We start from the raw sequence: 18,952 nt of genomic DNA, 5'->3' as shown, positions 1-18,952 counted from the left end.
CGGGCACAACCTCTGCCTTTTCTTCTGTGTGCTCAGGGATAGCAATGTGTCATAATCAGCTCCTATGGGAAAGAAATGGCAAATTGTGATCGTTTGATTTCTGGCTTCTGCCTACACTGGGATTGCTCATGCCAAGATGCTATGACAGCGACTGGGTAGTAGTTATAGCCAAGATCAGAACAAAATGCCAGTAGCCTCACAAAAAGAGCCTGATCTCATGGTATCCTCAACCCAATTTAATTATTAGAGAGCCAAAATTAACCTTGGTGCCACACTCTGCTGCTTTCTGTGGAATCACACAAGGGTTGCAACCAGCTCAAAAGGGTCAAGTAGCTGGGAAAAGCATCCAAACTTCTAAACACTTATGCAAACCACATCTGACCCCTCCCTCCCCCCAGATCCTTAGGGATTTATGCATCTGTAATATTAATCACAAAATTAGCAATGGAAGAGATGCATTAGTCAGTCTATTGCCTGCCAAACAAGGATTCACTCCCTATAAAATATTTCCGGATGCTGACTGTAGCAAGAACTGCAAGGACTGTTAACTCGGCACTGGAAACCCCATTACTTCTGGTGAAGTAGAGCTCTGGAGGCACGATCCTTCCTGATTTCATTCCATATAGTCTGCAATCTGGAGGAAAGTTTCAAATCTGACTGCAGGAAAACTTCTAATCTGAACTTCCAAAAACACACCCCAAAAGAAGCACACCACCCAGGGCTAGTGGCAATGACCCCTAATGCCTCCCCCACCAGAGACTGTTTTAGCAAAACTTCAGTGTAGGCATTACGATGGCCTGGCCTGAAGAGGGCCTGGCCTTTTCCTGTGTTCCTAAAGACACAATTATGTACATCTGTCAGCAAATCTTGTCCTTGAAACATTTAATACAGGCCAAGTCCAAAAATCATTAACAACAGCATTCTGTAACTCACGGCTGCTGTAACAACAAATCAGAGATGCTGATGATTAGGATAGGGAGCAGGAAGGAGGGCAAAGGCCACAAAGCAGAAGACACAAGAGGCTTTTCTTGTGCAAGAGCAGAGGTGTTCCTGAGAGGACAAGGTGGCTGCACAGCTGCAGCTCCTTTGCCAGGGCCCTGTTATTGCCCAGCTGCTCAGCACTGAACAGCTTCTCCTAAAGACTATGAGACTTGGCAGCAGCATGCCCGAGAGACACGAAAGCTCTTTCTTCCCTGCCATAAATCAATGCCCAGTTTTAAATCATTTACCCTCAGCTGCTCTGAACATTCTCCCAAAGCAACTGAAGATCTGGGCCCACGTTATGTTCAATGCATGTGCCCATATCAAACATCTCCTAGCATATACAAGCATCTGAAGCTGATGGACATATTAAAACTCACTTTTTCATTGCTCCTAGACAGATTGTTTTGGATTTGAGGGTTTACAATCTGTACTGCATTCTTGGTGTTTCAGCAATACAGAAACCGGGATTCAGTTCTTCTAACTGGGAACTGTTAACGTAACCATTTCTATTACAACCACTATGTGCTAAAAGGATTCATTCAACACGTCCATGGGGACACCTGGGAAACCTTCTGTGCTATTCCTCTGGGCCCCATCAGCAGCAGGCCCAGATTCCTTACAACCCAGTGATCCTGGATCACTAGTAATGACTAGCAATAGCCCTCTCTTGGCCCAGAAAGGGCCCCACTGTACCAGCAGATCAGCCCCGCAGGAAACCAGTGCTGGGCCCCTCCAGTAAGCAGTGCAGAGCTGGCCCCACCACCCTGGCTTACCAAGTTTGCCAAAAACAGTGCAAAAACATCTGCTAGCATAGTCAGAGAGTTAAATTATTTACCTTATCTCAGTGCTTTCAAAAAGAAAAACACATTCTTATAACAATAAAAAAGCCTTGCAAGTTCCACAGTATTCACAGCATCCTGATGTCCTTTTGCTCACTCGTGGGCCTTGATTTTCAGCCAGATCCCCACCTTGCTTCTGCTTTGATAAAGTGGTAACCACGTACAGCTTGATTCAGCAAGGAACCATTTGAAATCTGTCCCTAAATCAGCAGAGCAATTCGGTGTTCCTTGTAATCTGAACAAAATAGAGGTATTTCACATTCAGCTGGTCGAAGAACTACACAAATACTAAACCAATCTGTTCAAATTGGCTCATTCTCTACCCAACGTTCAGCAAAAGCAGACAATTGTTTAATTGTTTTCCTCTGGAACGGGTTTGCCTGTCAGTCTTGCGGCATTCAAAATACCAGGCAAGCAACATTATGACTCACTTTTGGAATCCAAAAAGCAAAATGTCTGTCATGTCGTGTGACTTCTATGATTCACTGAAATGACCCCAGCACCCAACTGTCACATTGCACAGCCATAAGGAGCAAGTAGCAAAAAGGAGGTCGGATGAGATGAATTATTTTTAAAAAATTGTTTTTGTCTTCCCCTCAAACCACATCTCAAACCAAAGAAATCAAAGGGAATACACACCCAACAGTTGAGCCTTTCCACCGGGCACAGGATTCTCCAAGCAACCAGTGTCTAAATACGACCAACTGATTTGGTCCCTTTACATAACTGCACATAATCATAATAAGTAATAATAACGACATTGATTATGTCACAATATAAAATTAAAAGTATGAATTTGTCTACAAACCTAATATTAAAATATAACCTGAATGACTTCAAACATTTTAACGTTTTCAAAGTGAAATGAGAAAGCAAAATTAATTTCACCATTTCCTCAGTGACATGAGTAGAAATAAAGATACCTCTTACCCAGTTCAGAAACAAAAGAAAATTCAACTTTGACAAAGCTTCCCTCCCCACAGAAAACCTCACTATTTTAACAAGTTCCTTGAAATGTGGGCTTTATTAAAAATACCCTGTGTTCAAGTCTCCATTGACTCCAGAAAGTTTTGAATTCATGCAGATAGCAATTATTAGTGCTGACTCAGCCATGAATCAGGTCCAAACTTGACTGAGAATCCTGTAACCTGGCTTTTCACAGGAGCTTTTTTTTTCCTTCTTCCTTTAAGGAGCTACTTTTAGGAAAGAAGTGTTGTGAAAATTTGTTACACAGATTTCTATTTCATATATTGGATCTGCTTTTCTGTCTAAGATGAGATGTACAAAATGTGTTTTATCACTACCTTTTACAGTGTTTCGTGTATGCCGAAAAACTGTCACAAATAAGAGCAATTAGCAAACTGCTCTATTCTTTGTCTCTTTTTTAAATGAAAATCATAGGATATGCTCAGATTTTTTTTACATGTTAAAAATAGATTTGTGCATGCAAAATGAGAATAAGTTTATCTACTATCTTAATTATTAGTACCATATGTCAAGTTAAATTAATATGTATTTTTTAATTAAGAGAAAAAAAGATGCACTTTGCCAGTTGCACTCTTCTTCATATCAAACACTACAGATTATCATAATTCAGTATGCAGCAGCTCATTATACTTGCAAATGCATTTCAAAATGTTTTATTTGTCCTAGCTAATGTTGTTTGTTTCAAGTCAAATTTCTGTTGATAAAAACACAGCAATTTATTGAATGAATTTAGGACTGATGCTCCAACTTTTAGGCAAAAGCAAAATTCAATTTCAGCTCCTGGTTTCTCAAGCATTTGCTTATTCTAGGTAGGAATGAGTAATGACTACTTGCAGTCTGCAAAAAATAAGGTGCCAGTAGCATCTTGATCTTCAACAACATAATAATGGTGAAAGCTGTTTGACCTTTTAATTTAATAGCTCGAGCTTGGTGGTATCACTATACTTAGTGGTATCACTAACCTGCTGAGTTTCATTTATGACAACAGCAAAACTTTTGTTCTTCTGAGGGAAAAAAGTTGTTTGTTCTATGAAGAAACTGCAGAGCTATTTTTAATACCAAAAGCCCTCAGTACAAAGCTCTGCCACTTAAAGATAATTACAGCTTTTTAGAGCTTAAATCAAATGATGATCCTACTTATCCATAAAGTAGCCAATAAATCACCCTTTGCATTTCTCTAATGAACATTTTTAGAGCTGGCAGTTCCTTTTACAGCCCAGCTCACTTCCAAGCAGTTTGATATACAGTTATTAAATCTGAACTTTCAGTCACTACAACAGCCATTGCAAGAGCAACTCATGGAATACAGATCTCTGCTTTTGTCCAACACTCATCCATCTGCTCCATACACAACAGTGGGAGAGCTTTAATAGTTTAAATGCCCTGTAAATGAGTTTATTTGTATAATCAAAGCACAGACTGCATTTTGCTCTGATGCAAAAAGCAATGCGAACTCCAAAGCAATCAGCGTAAGCAATTTCATCCGCAGTCCAGCATGCAGCTCATCGTGCAACGTTTCAGCAACACACATCTAAGTGAATGGTTTGGCTTTCTAGTTGCTGTAGGAAAACAGTTTTAAGTGTGTGTTGCTGCTGATGTGGGCGCGCACACATGCATGCACGCGCACCCAGCCTTTGCCAGGAATGATGAGAAACAGATGTGCTGCTGAATTAGTTCATTGTAAATCTCGTACAATTTTGTGTTCTGCTCAGATTCATGTGGAGGACTGTAAACCCTCGAGGAAAACCCACGGGTCCTCTTCTTGTTGCTACATTCTGGCCTGATCTGCCAGAGAAAATTGATGCTGTCTACGAGGCCCCTCAGGACGAGAAGGCTGTATTTTTTTCAGGTACTGGTTTTTAGCTTTAAAATGCAAGTAGTCATTTGCATAAGTGTTGTGTTCGGCTTGGTTTCCTCTGACTTGTAACCAGGCCAGGGCATGGCCTGCCTGGGAGCCAGTACAGCCGCTGGTAGGGGTGGCAGATCCCAAACGCCCCGTGCCAGCAAAGGCCGGGTCTAGAGGCTCTGACCAGCATTCAGCCCCATCACAGCCACAGCACAGGGGAGCCACAGGCCCCTGGAAGGATACATTCACCAACAAGCAGAACTAAACAGGGATTAGGACTTCAAACACAAAGCAACCCAACAGCAACAGTGGGAGCTCTGTTTCACCCTGTGTTTCTTCCTTTTCTTCTCATTTTAAGCTATTGTCTGTTGGGGTTGCTTGAGAAGACTGCATCCTTTTTCCCATGCCTTCCCCAGCCTTCTCCTCCTTTGCCAGAGGCTGACTTCTGCTCTGGCTCCCCAGGACTGCCTCCGTGGCTCACCAGCAAGGACAGAGGCAGTCATGCCTGCCACCTCCGAGGCAGGGGAGGAGCAGGGGAAGGGCTGCCCTGGCCACCCTAAAGCACACACATGGTTCAGCTGTGCTGGCCGAGTTAGCAGGGCTGGGAGGCTGCTTTCAACATGACAGACTGAGCCAGCAAAAACTGGGCTGCAGTGTCTCCTAAAAACATGACTAAACATCTCCAGTCATGTAAAAACCACATGGCTGATGCTGCTGTACGTTTTCTGTACAGGATGGAGAAGAGTAACGATAATCTGTTCCACATGGCTCAAAGGCTATTTGCTTTAGTTTACATCGGGAAAAGAAACACTTTAAAATGTTTTATTTCAGCCAAGTCAAAACACTTTCAATATTGCATATACTATACATAACCCTATTACATCTGCATCTCTCTCCCCCTCTCTCACCTATGTCAGCCCCCTTGTTATGTTTTCCAGAAAAATGTAACTAACCTGCTTTAAGTAAATAAGAACTATCAAGCCATCAAAGATTGGTTTGAAAGTCACCTGAAACCCATCTGCCTGAAAATACTTGCTGGCAGGTATTGAATGCTGAATGCTGAAAGGGCAATTTTACCCCCTCTCCTTACCCCCCCCCCCTTTTTTTTTTTTTTTTAGTATTTCTCCAATCCTGCCCTTTACACCTGTCTCATTAAATATTTGACTTTCCTTCCCACTAACTGTATCACAGGATCCAAGAGACATCCCTTCATGAACAAATCTTTCCATGGTGTTAAGTGAATCCAGTTGTGGTGTTTACTAAGGAAATTACAATTCCACATAAAGAATGCAAAATTAGACCATCTTCCACCAGTACATATTTGGAGAGACATTAGAAAATATCATATGACAAAAGACAACAGAAGTAGGAACTCTGGGCAAAAAATTCCTGGTAATTGCTCAATAAAATCACTGAATAAAACAAGACAAGGAGACAAATGGCTAAAAAAAAAAAAACAAGAGTAGTGAGTTTCTGCATTTAACCTCCAGGTGCCCATGTCCAGTTTCAGCCCATCTTCACCATACAAAAAGTTACCAATATTAACAATTTAGTTTTACAATATTCCAACTGTTGTGTTGTGTTTTTGTTTTGTTTTGTTTTTAAAAAAACACCCCCCCTTTTTTTAAAAAAAAAAAAAGTAAACAGCTGTACTTTAGAAAGACTTTCCCTAAGAGTTGAGAAAAATGAGACGGACAAGAAGAAAGAGGAGGCAAAAGCACACTGAGGTGATATTTTACGAAGATCAAGCAACAATTAAGAGGCAAAAGCAGGAACTGTGATCACAGTACAAGTGCACTCTAGTGTTTCACAGATGGAAAAATATTAGAGAGTCTAGCATTACAATTAGTACAACAAAAATTCCCATGTCACAGCACAAAAGAAGAAATATTCATCTGTATTTGATTAATAATTAGAGTTTGTTTCTTACTTTTCTTAGGAAATGAGTACTGGGTTTATACAGCCAGCAACTTGGACAGGGGCTATCCAAAGAAACTCACCAGCCTGGGACTACCGCCTGATGTGCAACGCGTCGATGCAGCTTTTAACTGGGGCAGAAACAAGAAGACGTATATTTTTGCTGGAGACAGATACTGGAAGTAAGAGGCATAGAAGTGGTGGTGGTGGGACGTTGTTAGCCAAGCTTGGATCTCTAGGGCTGAATGCACACTCACGTGCAGGAGGAAGGAGTCAGACTCGGGGGTTTCATCCTCCGGGGGAAAAAAAAAAAGAGGGCTGCTGAGACAGCACTGACAGTGGTGGTGGGCGAGGATGCTGAGGCAGGGATATGGTTGGAGAGCACTCCAATACAACAGTGGGAATCTAGTGTGTATTTGAGCTAACAGCTTGCTAGGGAAGAGGAGATCTGGTGTCTCTGCCAGGCTGCTCACCACTAACAACCCATCCCTTGAACCCTGCATCCCAGCAACCGTCCCACATCAGCCCCAGGCTCTTACAAGGGGCAAGTTGGTCCTATCACCAGCGCACAACTAGGAGAAAGCTCTGAAGGGACTTCAAAAAAAAAAAATGCTGATCATCAGTCACCATCAGTCACTTGAAAGCAGATTGCCTTTAAAATTCTTTCACTAAGCCATCAGGTCTGAAGGCGCTGTATGCAAAAGAAACAGCGACCTGTGGCTAGCAAAGCTCACTGGAGATGTGGGGGTGACTGTAATCCTCTCAGCAGCTGATGTACCAGTCACTCACTATGAGCTTTACTCATACAGTTGGCGCTGAGGAGATCTGAACAAACTGCAAGAAGTCTGTTAGTACTGCAGGAAAGAAATCACAGCTTCAATGCATTTTGACAGTCTCAGCAATCCTTTTCATGTTTTCAGTGCATGATCAGGGAAGATTTGTTGCAAAGAAGTCCACAAATACCTGTAAATGTGTATTTGCACTAGGGTTCCCATTCAAAAGACTGTTTGAGAAGCAAAATATGACGCAACATAAGCAACTAAACTCACACCTTTTTATAAAAACAATCATTGCCATGGGGCTGAGACACCCTAACCAATATAGAATCTCTCTTAGTATAATCAACACCCAATAGTTCCACCCGAGTCTTTATGTTTCAGATAGGCAAAGCATAAAAAAGGAAGACGCATGGACTTGACTAAGGTTATACAGCAACCTGTGCCAGAGCTGGGCACCGAGCTGTATTTCTACATAAATTTCAAGATATCTAAACTGCAATCAAGGTGCAAGTGACCTGCTACAAGAACACACTCTGTCCAAGAAATGTATCAGTCTCAGAGATGAAGAAGGAATGTCTTGAAAATACCCCAAGACTACTGCAGTGTTAGAAATAAATATCCTGCATTGCACCTGATGAATAGTGTACTAAGCTTATTTAATGGAATTTTACCGTCTTAGCTGGCAGGAAGACTTGGCACAAAAGATGGTCTTACAAAGCAGACGTGCCTTGGTGCTTTGATAACTGGGTGAATTACCTCTGTGCTGCCTAGCAGAACAGTGCAAGACCAGAACAGAGACGCTAACTCCTGCTTTTACCATCCGAGGTCTCTTCCAGGAACAGGGCTGTACTCCAGGAATGCCACCATTAAGCAACAGGCTGAAAATTGAACCACCCATTAACTGACAATTTAGAGGAAAGCTAAAAAGTAGAAACAGCAAGAGAAATCTAAAAGATTCTACAAGCTATAAGGGGCCCTTCTGAGAGATGATCTATATAAAATATCAAAGGAAGTATCAGTAAAATTGAGTCCACTTTATACGAACATTAATTTCATGTTATTATCAAGTTGGATGAGTGTCTTTTTTATATCATAATGGCTGTGGAGTCCTGTAAGTAAATAAAATACCCTTTTACAAGTGCCACTTAATCATAACTTTCTTTCAATTACTTTGAAGACTCTACTCTCCTCTATAATTTAAAGGAAAAAAAGAACTTAAAAGCTAAAGAACATTATTCATCTTCTAATGTCACAGAGACCATCTTGTTAAATTATTTCAAGTAGTTTTAATACAGCCATTTGCAATACTTCTGATTTCTATCAGAGCCTACAGACTATGAGGTAGCAAAACTGCCGGGCTCCTTTGTACCAACCATTGTTGTGATTAACTGCACTCCAGGGCCTCCACGTAATTCACCACTCTAATCTCAGACCGTACTCCTATGCATTCCAGAATGCATAATTTATTGTTAAAAAATCAAAAGAAGCTTAAGTAATTTCTATATGTTAGAGATAAAAGCAAGCTGTTGACAAATATTTGAGAAAAAAAATGCATCAGATGCAGTAACATTTAAGAATGTGCTTGTTTCATTTTATACAAGTACTTTGCCACATAGAATCAAAATTGTTTCACACCATAATCCTTTCTTTGCTATTATCACACTTGCTTTTAATGGATTTTTGGAAGCCTCCTCCTCTCCCTTCATCCAGCCTTGAGCTATTTTAGCATTATTGTAACAAGATTGTTGAACAAAGAGAAGTTATGTGAAGGAGAAGCGGAGCTGGCTCAGATTCCACAGCTCAAATTTTAAAGCTGCATTAGAAGACACTAAGATTTTCTTTAAATATCCAAAGAAAATATAGGAAGTAATTTAAATTAATTATATAAATTGATTTTAACCAACCTACTGCTCAGTTGTACTAGTGTATCTTTGGATAAAATCCAAGTAGTTTCATAGTGCAGTAAGGGAGAAGTGACCCAAGGTACCTACAGATGTGAGAAGCAGAACACACGACCATAACACTTCCCTCCTGCCAGCGCTGGTCCCAGAAGAGCTGTCTGAAGCCTGCCCTTTTTGAAGAGGAGGTGGTGGAGGGACTGAGGTCTCATGCACTGGAAGCCTGCTTCAAAGCATGTCCTGTGTCAATGCTCCTCAGGACATCTCCCCTGCTCCAGCCCAGCACTGACAGCAATCTATATGCCAGGAAAAAGGGGAAACCAGGCTGCTGTCTTGCTGCTTTCCTCTGAGCAATTAAGGACCTTGCATCTCTGGGACATTTATTCCCTGTGTATGGAAATGGAGATTCTGGATTACCTGGGGGTGTGCAGAAATGACTCCACACCGATCTACCTTCACCTTGTACAGTGGGAAGCAGTCAATGAAACAACTGATCGTCTGCCAACGTGGATGCACGCAGGTCCACTCACTTTTGAAGGACACTGAAATCTAAACCCTAATTTCTCGGAGTTGTGTGGATTAGCATCAGATGAGGTTTTCTCTTCAAAGCAGTGCACCGAAACCATCTTGTTTTTCAAATAAATGCACCCATTTTAACATGGCATTTGCCTCTTGAACATCACAAAGAGAAAAAGGACTGTGAGAAAACAATAGGGTTTTTTAACAAAAAGTTAAGGGAAGAATTAGGGTGGAATTTGTAATTTAATAGTAATCCATCAGTTACATGGACTACAAGCTTAATTTATTAACAAGTGTGTTGTTTTTTTTTTTTTTAATATATTAATTTCTCATTAAAATCTGATATCTCCATACGTCGGTTGCTGCCTGAAAACAGTCACCTTTCCTAAAATTATCTTTGGAATTTTAAAGTTCTATTTCTGGAAAAAAATTTGCTTAGCAAAATTTCAATGTAGCACGAATTACAGTTCCAGAAGGAAGGATTTCACAGGGTTTTAAAGGAATTAGGAATAATAATAATTCAATGTAAACAATGTTACAGTCTTGGTTATCTTTTCTGTTTGATTGTTTTATACGATCACATGAGGACTCCCTGAAAAATTATGCTAAATTTCTACATTAAATACAGATATGTAACGCAGAGATACAATTTGCTTTAGGTACAATGAAGAAAAGAAAAAAATGGAACTTGCATCCCCTAAATTCATTGCGGATTCCTGGAATGGAGTTCCAGATAACCTAGATGCTGTCCTGGGTCTCGGTGACAGTGGTAAGCTATAATCTGATCTAAATCTCTAACAAGGTCTCTTATTTGTCTCCTGTGACACTTATTGGATACTTCAATTCCTTGTGGTCCATAAAAGCCACTGCTGCTCACATCTGCAAACTACTAGATCACACTAACTTTCTGGGCTCTCTCTTTTTCCATTGAACATCAGTTGACAAATACCCTATTAATCACAGCTCAAAATACTTTAGATGAAACTTTTACAGAACAGAACCTCTCCTGAAATACTTTTATACAAACAAATAATAATAGTTTTGCTAACAGCCTTTTTCACAAAGCTCATTGAATTTCAACCTGCTACTCTTCTTTATCGTTTACTTCCTTGATGCTGAACACTTCGCAAAAACTTAACAGGGCAAAAATCAGCGTTCAGTTGGATTTTTCTCCTTTTCTTCCTTGCTATTTTCTTGAAAATAGCAAAGGCAATAATAAGGCTATGCATGGCTTGTCAAAGCATCTTGAAGCATCTTAGTACTTTCCATTGCTTTGTTGTACTGGCCTGGAAGCCCACTACACAACCGTCAGGCTGTTATGTAAATGGAGAAGAGCTACCGATGACACAGTCACTTTGATCTCCAGACATCACACTGTTCTCTAGGCTGCTCAGGATCAGCACCATTTCAGCATCCTTCTGCTCTAGCATAGCAGGAAGTAGAGTCTGATGTTCACCTTGATCACAAACAGATCGTGTTTTGCTCTTTTTTTTTTTAATAATAATAATTAAAAAAAAAAAAACAAAAAAAAAAACTAGCAACTTCAGCTGAGGGCCTGGCCCACGGCATGGCCTCATATTTTGCACAGGTATATGTAGAAGTTTGGAAACATCACTAATATTATGAGTCCCAACTTGATTACAGTTTCAACAGCAATTTTACAAGCAAATATTTCTGCCCAGAAAATTCTGGCTCACAAAATGGTAAAGTGACTTCAGGTTCTATTTAGGACAAGACCTTTGTTCTCCAGAATGGGAATTTCTATTTATTTTTTAAATAAAACTTTTTTAATGTGTGCAAATGCTTCAGGAATAAGCTCTTATAGTTCATTAAGCTTTGTGAAATCAAACAAAGAAGCTTTGATCAAGAGTACTGCGCTCCATAATCTAAGCATACTGTTTTATTTGCCTTCACAGGGTACACCTACTTTTTCAAAGACCAGTATTATCTACAGATGGAAGACAAGAGCTTGAAGATTGTTAAAATTGGCAAGATAAATTCTGACTGGTTGGGTTGCTGAACTGTATGAGATATTAATAACCAAATATTTACTTTTTTTTTTATATGCCTTATCTGTAATTAGAAATAGATCTGAATGCTAATTACTGGACCAGTCTGGTACTGGCACCAAAACATTAAGTACCAGTACTGTACACATCAGATAATTTAAAACTGTTTGCCTCCTCAGTATACAAGAGATGTTTACGTATATATTCTGGTACAAGTTTTCAGTTTTTCGTGCTAGTAATAGTAATGCTAGTAACAGAACACCCGTCGATCTTTATTCCCCTGGTGCTTAAAGAAAGCATTGAAACCATTGCAGACTGGATCAGGCCCGTGTTATCTTACATACATCCCCAATAGCCTCAAACGAGATGTACCAGCAGTGCACTTTGATATATATTTTTTTTAATACAACTCTTTTATAAATAGATGGTTTGTCCTGATGTTTTTCACCCTCTTGAGAGTTTGATCATTACTTCCATTTATTTACATACTACAGAAAGACTGTCAAAGGCACAGGTTGCCTCGGGATTTGATTTGTGTTGATGCATGATGGAATCATGGCAAGAAACTGTATTAAAGTATTGTTTTAAAGTACTTTTTATTTTAATACCGTAGTTAAGTCTAGCAATTTGCTTCATGCACTTTGTTACTACTCTATAACTTGTTTATATGGACAGAAGACTCAGATTTTTGAAGTCAATGCGTTATACATAAAAGCCAAGTATTATTGTTTAACTTGTTTTATTTTTCCATTCTTTCTAATATTGGGTTTTTGTTTGGTTAGGTTTTCTGCTTATGCATTGGGCAACAGAAAGTGTTCTTTTCCCATTTGATGGAATGTTTCTCATTTAAAAACAAAACAAAAATGTCCCACACATGAAGTGCCAATGATACAAATAAAATCAAATTACACTGTCAACATTTCTCATGGCCATGCTTTCTCGTATCATTTGGAATCAGAAGTTCAGTAGCACGTTACAGTGGATAGCGCAAAGGGTGGGCAATATTATCCCAGTATATAACTGTATACTGGACTTATTTCGAAACCTGGGTTAACTTTTCTGTTTGTTCTAAGATGGAAGGCAGCAGCTTGCATTAAAGAGATGATATGGCCCCACATACCATAAGGTTGGAACAGACTTCCAAGATCATCTGGTCCAACCATCCCCCTGAATCACAACAGACCTCCAAGATCATCTGGTCCAACCATCCCCCGACCACCAATATCCCCCACTAGAGAATTGTCACCTGGATGAATCACTACTACTGCCAAAAGAAAAGATGGATATCTCCCTTCTGAGCATCCTTCTTCCCTTCAGCCACCATTACTGCCTTCCTAACTAGTTCTGCACCACAGTTAACAAGGTAAGGCATAAATCAGAGTAATTGTAACTGCAAAATGCTAGAATTTCAGTTTTTGCAAACCCCCGGAAACCTTCTCAGGACCACAGGACCTGACGACGCATTGCAGGGATATATGGTCTGCCACAGACATATTACACCAGTGGTGTAAATACTCTGCTGTGTTTGGGACTACCAGGAATTCCTCCTGAGTGTTGCAGTAACTTCAACCCAGGGAATTTAAGCACTTACTGCTTTAAGCATCCTCAAGTAACCACTCCTTCAAGACTTCTGGGTTCTGTGTCAAGACTGCCCCAAACTGCATGCTCTAACATCTGTATTTAATACAAAGGTTTCCAAACACTGATATACCAGAAGAACACTTGCAATGAGTCTTTCCAGCTCTGAGCTTGCTAAATCACATTTCTACTGATGACTGCAAGAGTTTCCTGTTCGTCTCTAACTTACGTGTATGTTGTGCAACACTGGCCGATCCACCAGCATACCTTCGGCAACAGTAAGACCGTAAACCTACAAAACTCTGCACATCTGGTGGGTTTTAAAGAGTTCTGCACAGCTTCTTGTTTTGTTCTTGCCTGTGTAAATCCATTCCCCAGTGACTACATCACTGTCAGAAAAACAGAAACAAATTTTCTATCCTTAAACCTACTTACTCTTCTTTCAATTCAGTTTCAGACTGGCAACCTTAAGCTTATCATAGGTCATTTGTAAACACATCTGTTTCTGTTCATGAACTGCTACATACCTAGGTGACAACCTAGCGGGTATCACACAAGCTGGAGGAATATACTGACCCTTCCCATTAACATGTCATAATTGACCACTGAAATGCCAAAAATCACAAAACATCCTGAAAAAGTCCCTGGGTTTCATTTCACTTGAGGACAGCCACTTTTAAAACTCACTGTTGGAAACCAAACACAACCTGCTCTGCCTCCCAGGTGTCACCTAGTCATAATCACAGAGAAGCAGCTCTAAACTTACTTCAAACCATTTTCCAGTTAGGGATGCTATTTTTTTCCCTATGGCCAAAACTCAAGAAATCATAAATTTCCTCCCTGATTTTGTAGGTCTTTGCAGTGAGTAAGCCATGAGATAGAAAGTCCTTTCCCAAGCAGCTCTGCCCGTGTCCCACACCAACCCATCCATCTCACTTCCCTGGTGGGTTTTGGAGTTGCCCCATCCCTGTAGACTTTTCTGGATGTCCCTGCTCCTGGCTGAAACTGCTTACCCTCACGTGCTCTCTTCACCTTGCTGGGGCACTGCAGGACAGTGCCCTTGGCAGCGAGACCACTGCCCCTGCCTGCCCTGCTGCCACACCATCCCTTAGGGAGCAGCCCATTCTTCCTGCTCTCTACACTTCTCCTAAGACGCTGTCAGAACTGAATCAGCATTCTCACCCTCTTTTTTTTTTTCTTTTTTAAACAGAGGAAGAAACAAATGCTAAAGATATTCTATTTTTTTTTAATCGAAGTCCTGTAAAACCCCAGCACAAAACTCTATGAGCCCCTTACCTAACTTGCTCTGCTTCCACATTCCCATTAAATGGAAGTCAGGCTCACTTCAGCCTCCTGGTGTCGGGGCAGGCTGTACACGTGCTGCACAGGGGCTCGCTGCTCCTCCAGCTGAAGGCAGTTTTCCACCAGCTGTCTGCAGGACAGGCTCCATGCCCTCAGCAGGGCAATTCCAGTCCAGTGGAGTAAAGGGCAGTGGTTTGGTGCAATACAATCTGTCACAATACATACAAGGCAGCCAAGGCTCCAGAGAAACACCACAGTCTGAACACTGAATAGAAACCCCAGCCTGAGCCGTGAGTCATGCTCAACAGCTTGTACCTCACTAACCCTCTGGTTTTGTTAAAAATGCATTTTCTTCCTGCTATTTTGCCATGACTTTACAAAGAAGTAGTTACCCATAAATTTAAGCAATTGACAGCAACTGTGCTGTTCTTTGAATCAGGAGGAAGTACGTCCTTCGGGCCTGGTTTAGACAAAGTATTTCTACTGACAAACACAGACGTGCGTGCTTTTAGCAGCAAGGACGGGGTGAATGAACATTCAGCTGCTTTTGGAAGTGACTAAGCCAACACATGACCAGGCACCGGGCTCTGGGGGATCTCTGCAAGTGCAGAGATTTATGCCTGCAGGGGAAGCTGCCTGCTCCACACTGGTTATGTGGAAACTCCTCAGTGCTGAGGTATTTCGAGGTAGTGAATTGTAGTAAGGGCAAAAATACAGAATGGGAACATACACCCCAAAATAACAAAACCCAACAACTCAGAGACTGACAAAAAAAAAAAAAATAAGGCAGGTGCAGGCAGACCTGGAGGCATCTCCAAGCTGCCAGTAGGGTTCCTGCACACCAGGCCTGTCAGAGCCACGTGCCGTTACTTGCAACCCATCTCCCTCTGGCACTGCCTTTCAAAGTAGAACTGAGAGCAAAAATACCATCTTCAGGTAAATTCTGAGATGTACATTTGCACATGATGGCTAGGATTTCAGGCACAGCTGGCAGGGAAGCTGGCTGCCACCCCCCTCCCAGTTTAACAGCAGGCCCCTACTTGCAAAGACATGGGCTCCACTTCCCCAGCTGCATGACATTCAGTATAAAGCAGACAATTCAACAGCATTCATGCATTCTCATCACTACATGAAAAATGTTTGGGGTTTTTAGTAACATCTTCCATTAGTCTTTTCTTAATGGAAACAAATATCCAGGAACTCACTGTCTCAGAACTTCTTAATTTAATGGAGAAAGATATGACCAGAATCTGAACAAACAACAACAAAAAAAAAGCACATTAGAGCTAAGAATAACAAAGAAGAATGACAAACCTGGGTACCAGGCTACCAAGAGAAGTCAATTTTCTTATTTTTTTTTTAATGTCTTTAAATCAAGACATTACTTTTTGGAGAGAATCTTTCATTTAAATATAGTATTTCTGGCATTAATCCAGCATAGCTTGGAAAAAACACCTGGCTTCAACAGTTTGGAGACTGAATTCAGTGAACCAATGGTCTCTCCTAACTTTGGACTGTCTTTGGATATAAAACTAATTTGTATATACATCTTTAAGTTATATAATACATTTTCTAAATTATGTATTAAATAGATGCCTGCATGTATACACACATATACATGCACAAAAATAATTTTTTGCTATACTACGTTCTATTTTATATTAATAGGATAGCACAAATACTTCGATTAACTGCATGCTAATCAACCTTAATGACCTGCTCAGCACATTGCACTGGTTTCTCTCTCCTCCCCAGAACACACCACGTGCTGTGTGAAGGCCAACAAGAACACTGATACAGCCACTAGTACTGGCTCTGCACTGAAGGTGTTCCTCCTTGGAGGCACTGGTTCAGATAACAGTTGACAACTTCAGGCTTCGAGGCTCAGTAGTTAATTTGCCCATAGTTGCACTAGCTCAATGTGTAACAGCAACTTCTGAGGCAGCCTAACAAACCCTGGGAAGGCTTTACCCACACTACCAGCTGATATAACCTTAGGACCATCCTTTCACCTCTTTTTCCAAGTCCCCAGATTCCTGTTACACTTCTAAAACCATGCTTTAGCCAACCTCATCACTCCCATGCTCGGACTCTAGGAGACAACCAACAACCACTCTGAAAGGACAGGGAGGAATGAAGGCAGCACGTCACTCCAGTTCTGTGTGCCACTTGCAAACCCTGCTGCAGACTCTGCCCACACAATGAACTGGAGGGTGACAAAAGAGAAGTCTGTTGAGCTTTCAGCTTTCTGTTATTGCCCAGCACTTTCCTCTGGGACTTCTTAGAACTACTTCTGAGTGACTAACCCACTTTGCAGTTAAGAATTTCCTACCATTGCCAAAATAAACGTAAAGTTTTAAGAGGATAATTGTTTTAATTTGTATTAGCCTGGAGCTTGGCAGCCTGTCCCTGGAGTCATTTGGAGGTGGTCTCCTCTTCTAAAAGACAGGAATTCACAATATTAACCTATCCAAGTGGGCTTGTTTTGGGGGTTTGTAACCACTGCTTCAACCTTAGACCGCTTCACAGCTTTATTCTGCCTTCCCTATGCCCCTTAAAACAACCATAACGCTGCTGCCAGAAGGGCTGAAGCTGGAAAGCAGCTTTGCACTTTGTAGTTGGAGGCCAGACAACGATGAAGACCCAGCACCCCCACAGCAGCAAGCTGCTAATCACCACGAGCCAAAGAATTAGGAAATTCAACTGCAGGTCTCCCATCCAGTGTCACATCACACACTCAGTTCAGCCATGAAGCCATGACTTCTCCTCTTGCATTTATAACAGATGATTCTGGCCACTGCCTCTCTCCACTGCTCCCTTTTTCAAGTTCCTAAATCCAACTTACGCTGCAGCAGAGTTCGCTGCCCCAGGCAGCAGCTGACCATAGTATTGGGCAAGCTGAGCTGAAGCAATTCACCAAGAGGCAAGGCTTGCCTGCAAAGGGAGGCAAGTCAGCCTGCTTTCTGCCTGGGGTCAATGCTTTAAGTGTTGAGCCAAGTCTTCTAAAGAAAAGGAGTGATTTCTCACTGTTTGAGGACTAGGACTAGGCAACTCTCATTACATTCTCCTATCTTGCATTTCCATGCTTTTCTTTTCCATTAAGAAACTGTTCGAGGCCACTGGCAGTTCCCTTCAACAGCTCAGAAGTATGAAGGAGGATGACTTACCCCCAAAATCCTTCTTCCATTGCTTCCCATGCGGTCAAAGCGGTTTGTATTTGTGTCCTTTTAAAAATCCTTACCACTGCTTTGTAGCACTCTGTTCTTCCTGAATGATGCCTTTCATCCATTCTTACATGTAGATGCCCTCCTAGGGAGCACTGTGTGGCATTCTCAGCCCTCTGTCTCCTCTATCACTGATTACAGATGTCTAATTACGGCTTGATTCTATGCTCAAATAAGTAAATTCCAGTTCCTCTCACTTTCGCACAGCATTTTGAATCTAGGAACATCCTGAAGCTAAAGGAAATAAAGTTTCCAACCCAAAGGTAGGACACCAACATAGCAGATCTTTAGGCTCCAGGTTTTGCTTTGGCTCTTGCTTCAAGCAAGTCCTTTGAGAAAATGCATAATATATCAAAGCCTTTACAGATTTTGTTTTGGTTTCACTGCACTTTCATCTCCTGTTTACTCTTTTGTTCTTTTACCTTTCTTTCTAATGTAAACAACTGGACACTGGGAACAAAACCAGAAGCTGGCAGGGAGGAATTAGCCATTACCTGTAAATTCTGAGTTCAGACCCACTCCAGGAAACAAGGCATGTCGCTCTTGGAGATGAAACAAGTCACCCTCAAATATTTTTGTCTGCAGACACTATTTTTGAATGTAAATTCTGCATTGCAGACAGAATAACTGAGAAAGTAGGGGCAGAAATTGCAAGAAGGGTAGATTCTGTGCTAGATATGTTATATTTTTATTTTTAGTGAACTCATGATGTCAGTAAATAGAGCTTTTTTCATTTAAATCTCAGTATTCCCTTGGCTGTCATAAGTCTACAACATACTCTACTTTTCACTGAGAGCTCAGAATAAGGGAGTTTCACCTATATGTATTAAAGCCTGAGAGGCCATGTAGTAGTTCTAATTACAACTTTTTATTTCATTATATATATTAATGAATGTGATGGTATTTATGTATATTTATACTTCCATAAAACGTTATATAACAGCATGAAACAGAAATTCACAGTTGTAAGTGGACACTTGTTATGCAATGTAAGGTAAATGGACAGAAGAAATGTCTGCATGTCAGAAATCCTGACATCTAAAATAATCAAGAGAAATAGCATTGCAGGA

The 18,952-nt window shown here is 41.0% G+C and overlaps 2 protein-coding genes across 12 annotated transcripts in view; one reads left to right on the top strand and one right to left on the bottom strand.

Moving 5' to 3' along the window:
- The window catches only part of MMP2 (matrix metallopeptidase 2), a 35,332-nt gene extending 22,637 nt beyond the window's left edge, over positions 1-12,695 (top strand). The window contains exons 10-13 of the mRNA XM_027467059.3: positions 4,523-4,659; positions 6,596-6,755; positions 10,429-10,538; positions 11,686-12,695. Coding sequence (XP_027322860.1) covers positions 4,523-4,659; positions 6,596-6,755; positions 10,429-10,538; positions 11,686-11,789 — 511 coding nt within the window. The 3' untranslated portion in view covers positions 11,790-12,695. The remainder of the gene's footprint in view (positions 1-4,522; positions 4,660-6,595; positions 6,756-10,428; positions 10,539-11,685) is intronic.
- LOC101791976 (uncharacterized) overlaps positions 1-18,952 on the bottom strand; it is a 716,414-nt gene that overhangs the window by 513,646 nt on the left and 183,816 nt on the right. The window lies entirely within an intron of this gene.

This window comes from Anas platyrhynchos, chromosome 12 (genome assembly GCF_047663525.1).
Source record: "Anas platyrhynchos isolate ZD024472 breed Pekin duck chromosome 12, IASCAAS_PekinDuck_T2T, whole genome shotgun sequence".
Lineage (NCBI taxonomy): Eukaryota > Metazoa > Chordata > Aves > Anseriformes > Anatidae > Anas > Anas platyrhynchos.
This window is presented reverse-complemented; position numbering and strand designations above follow the sequence as displayed.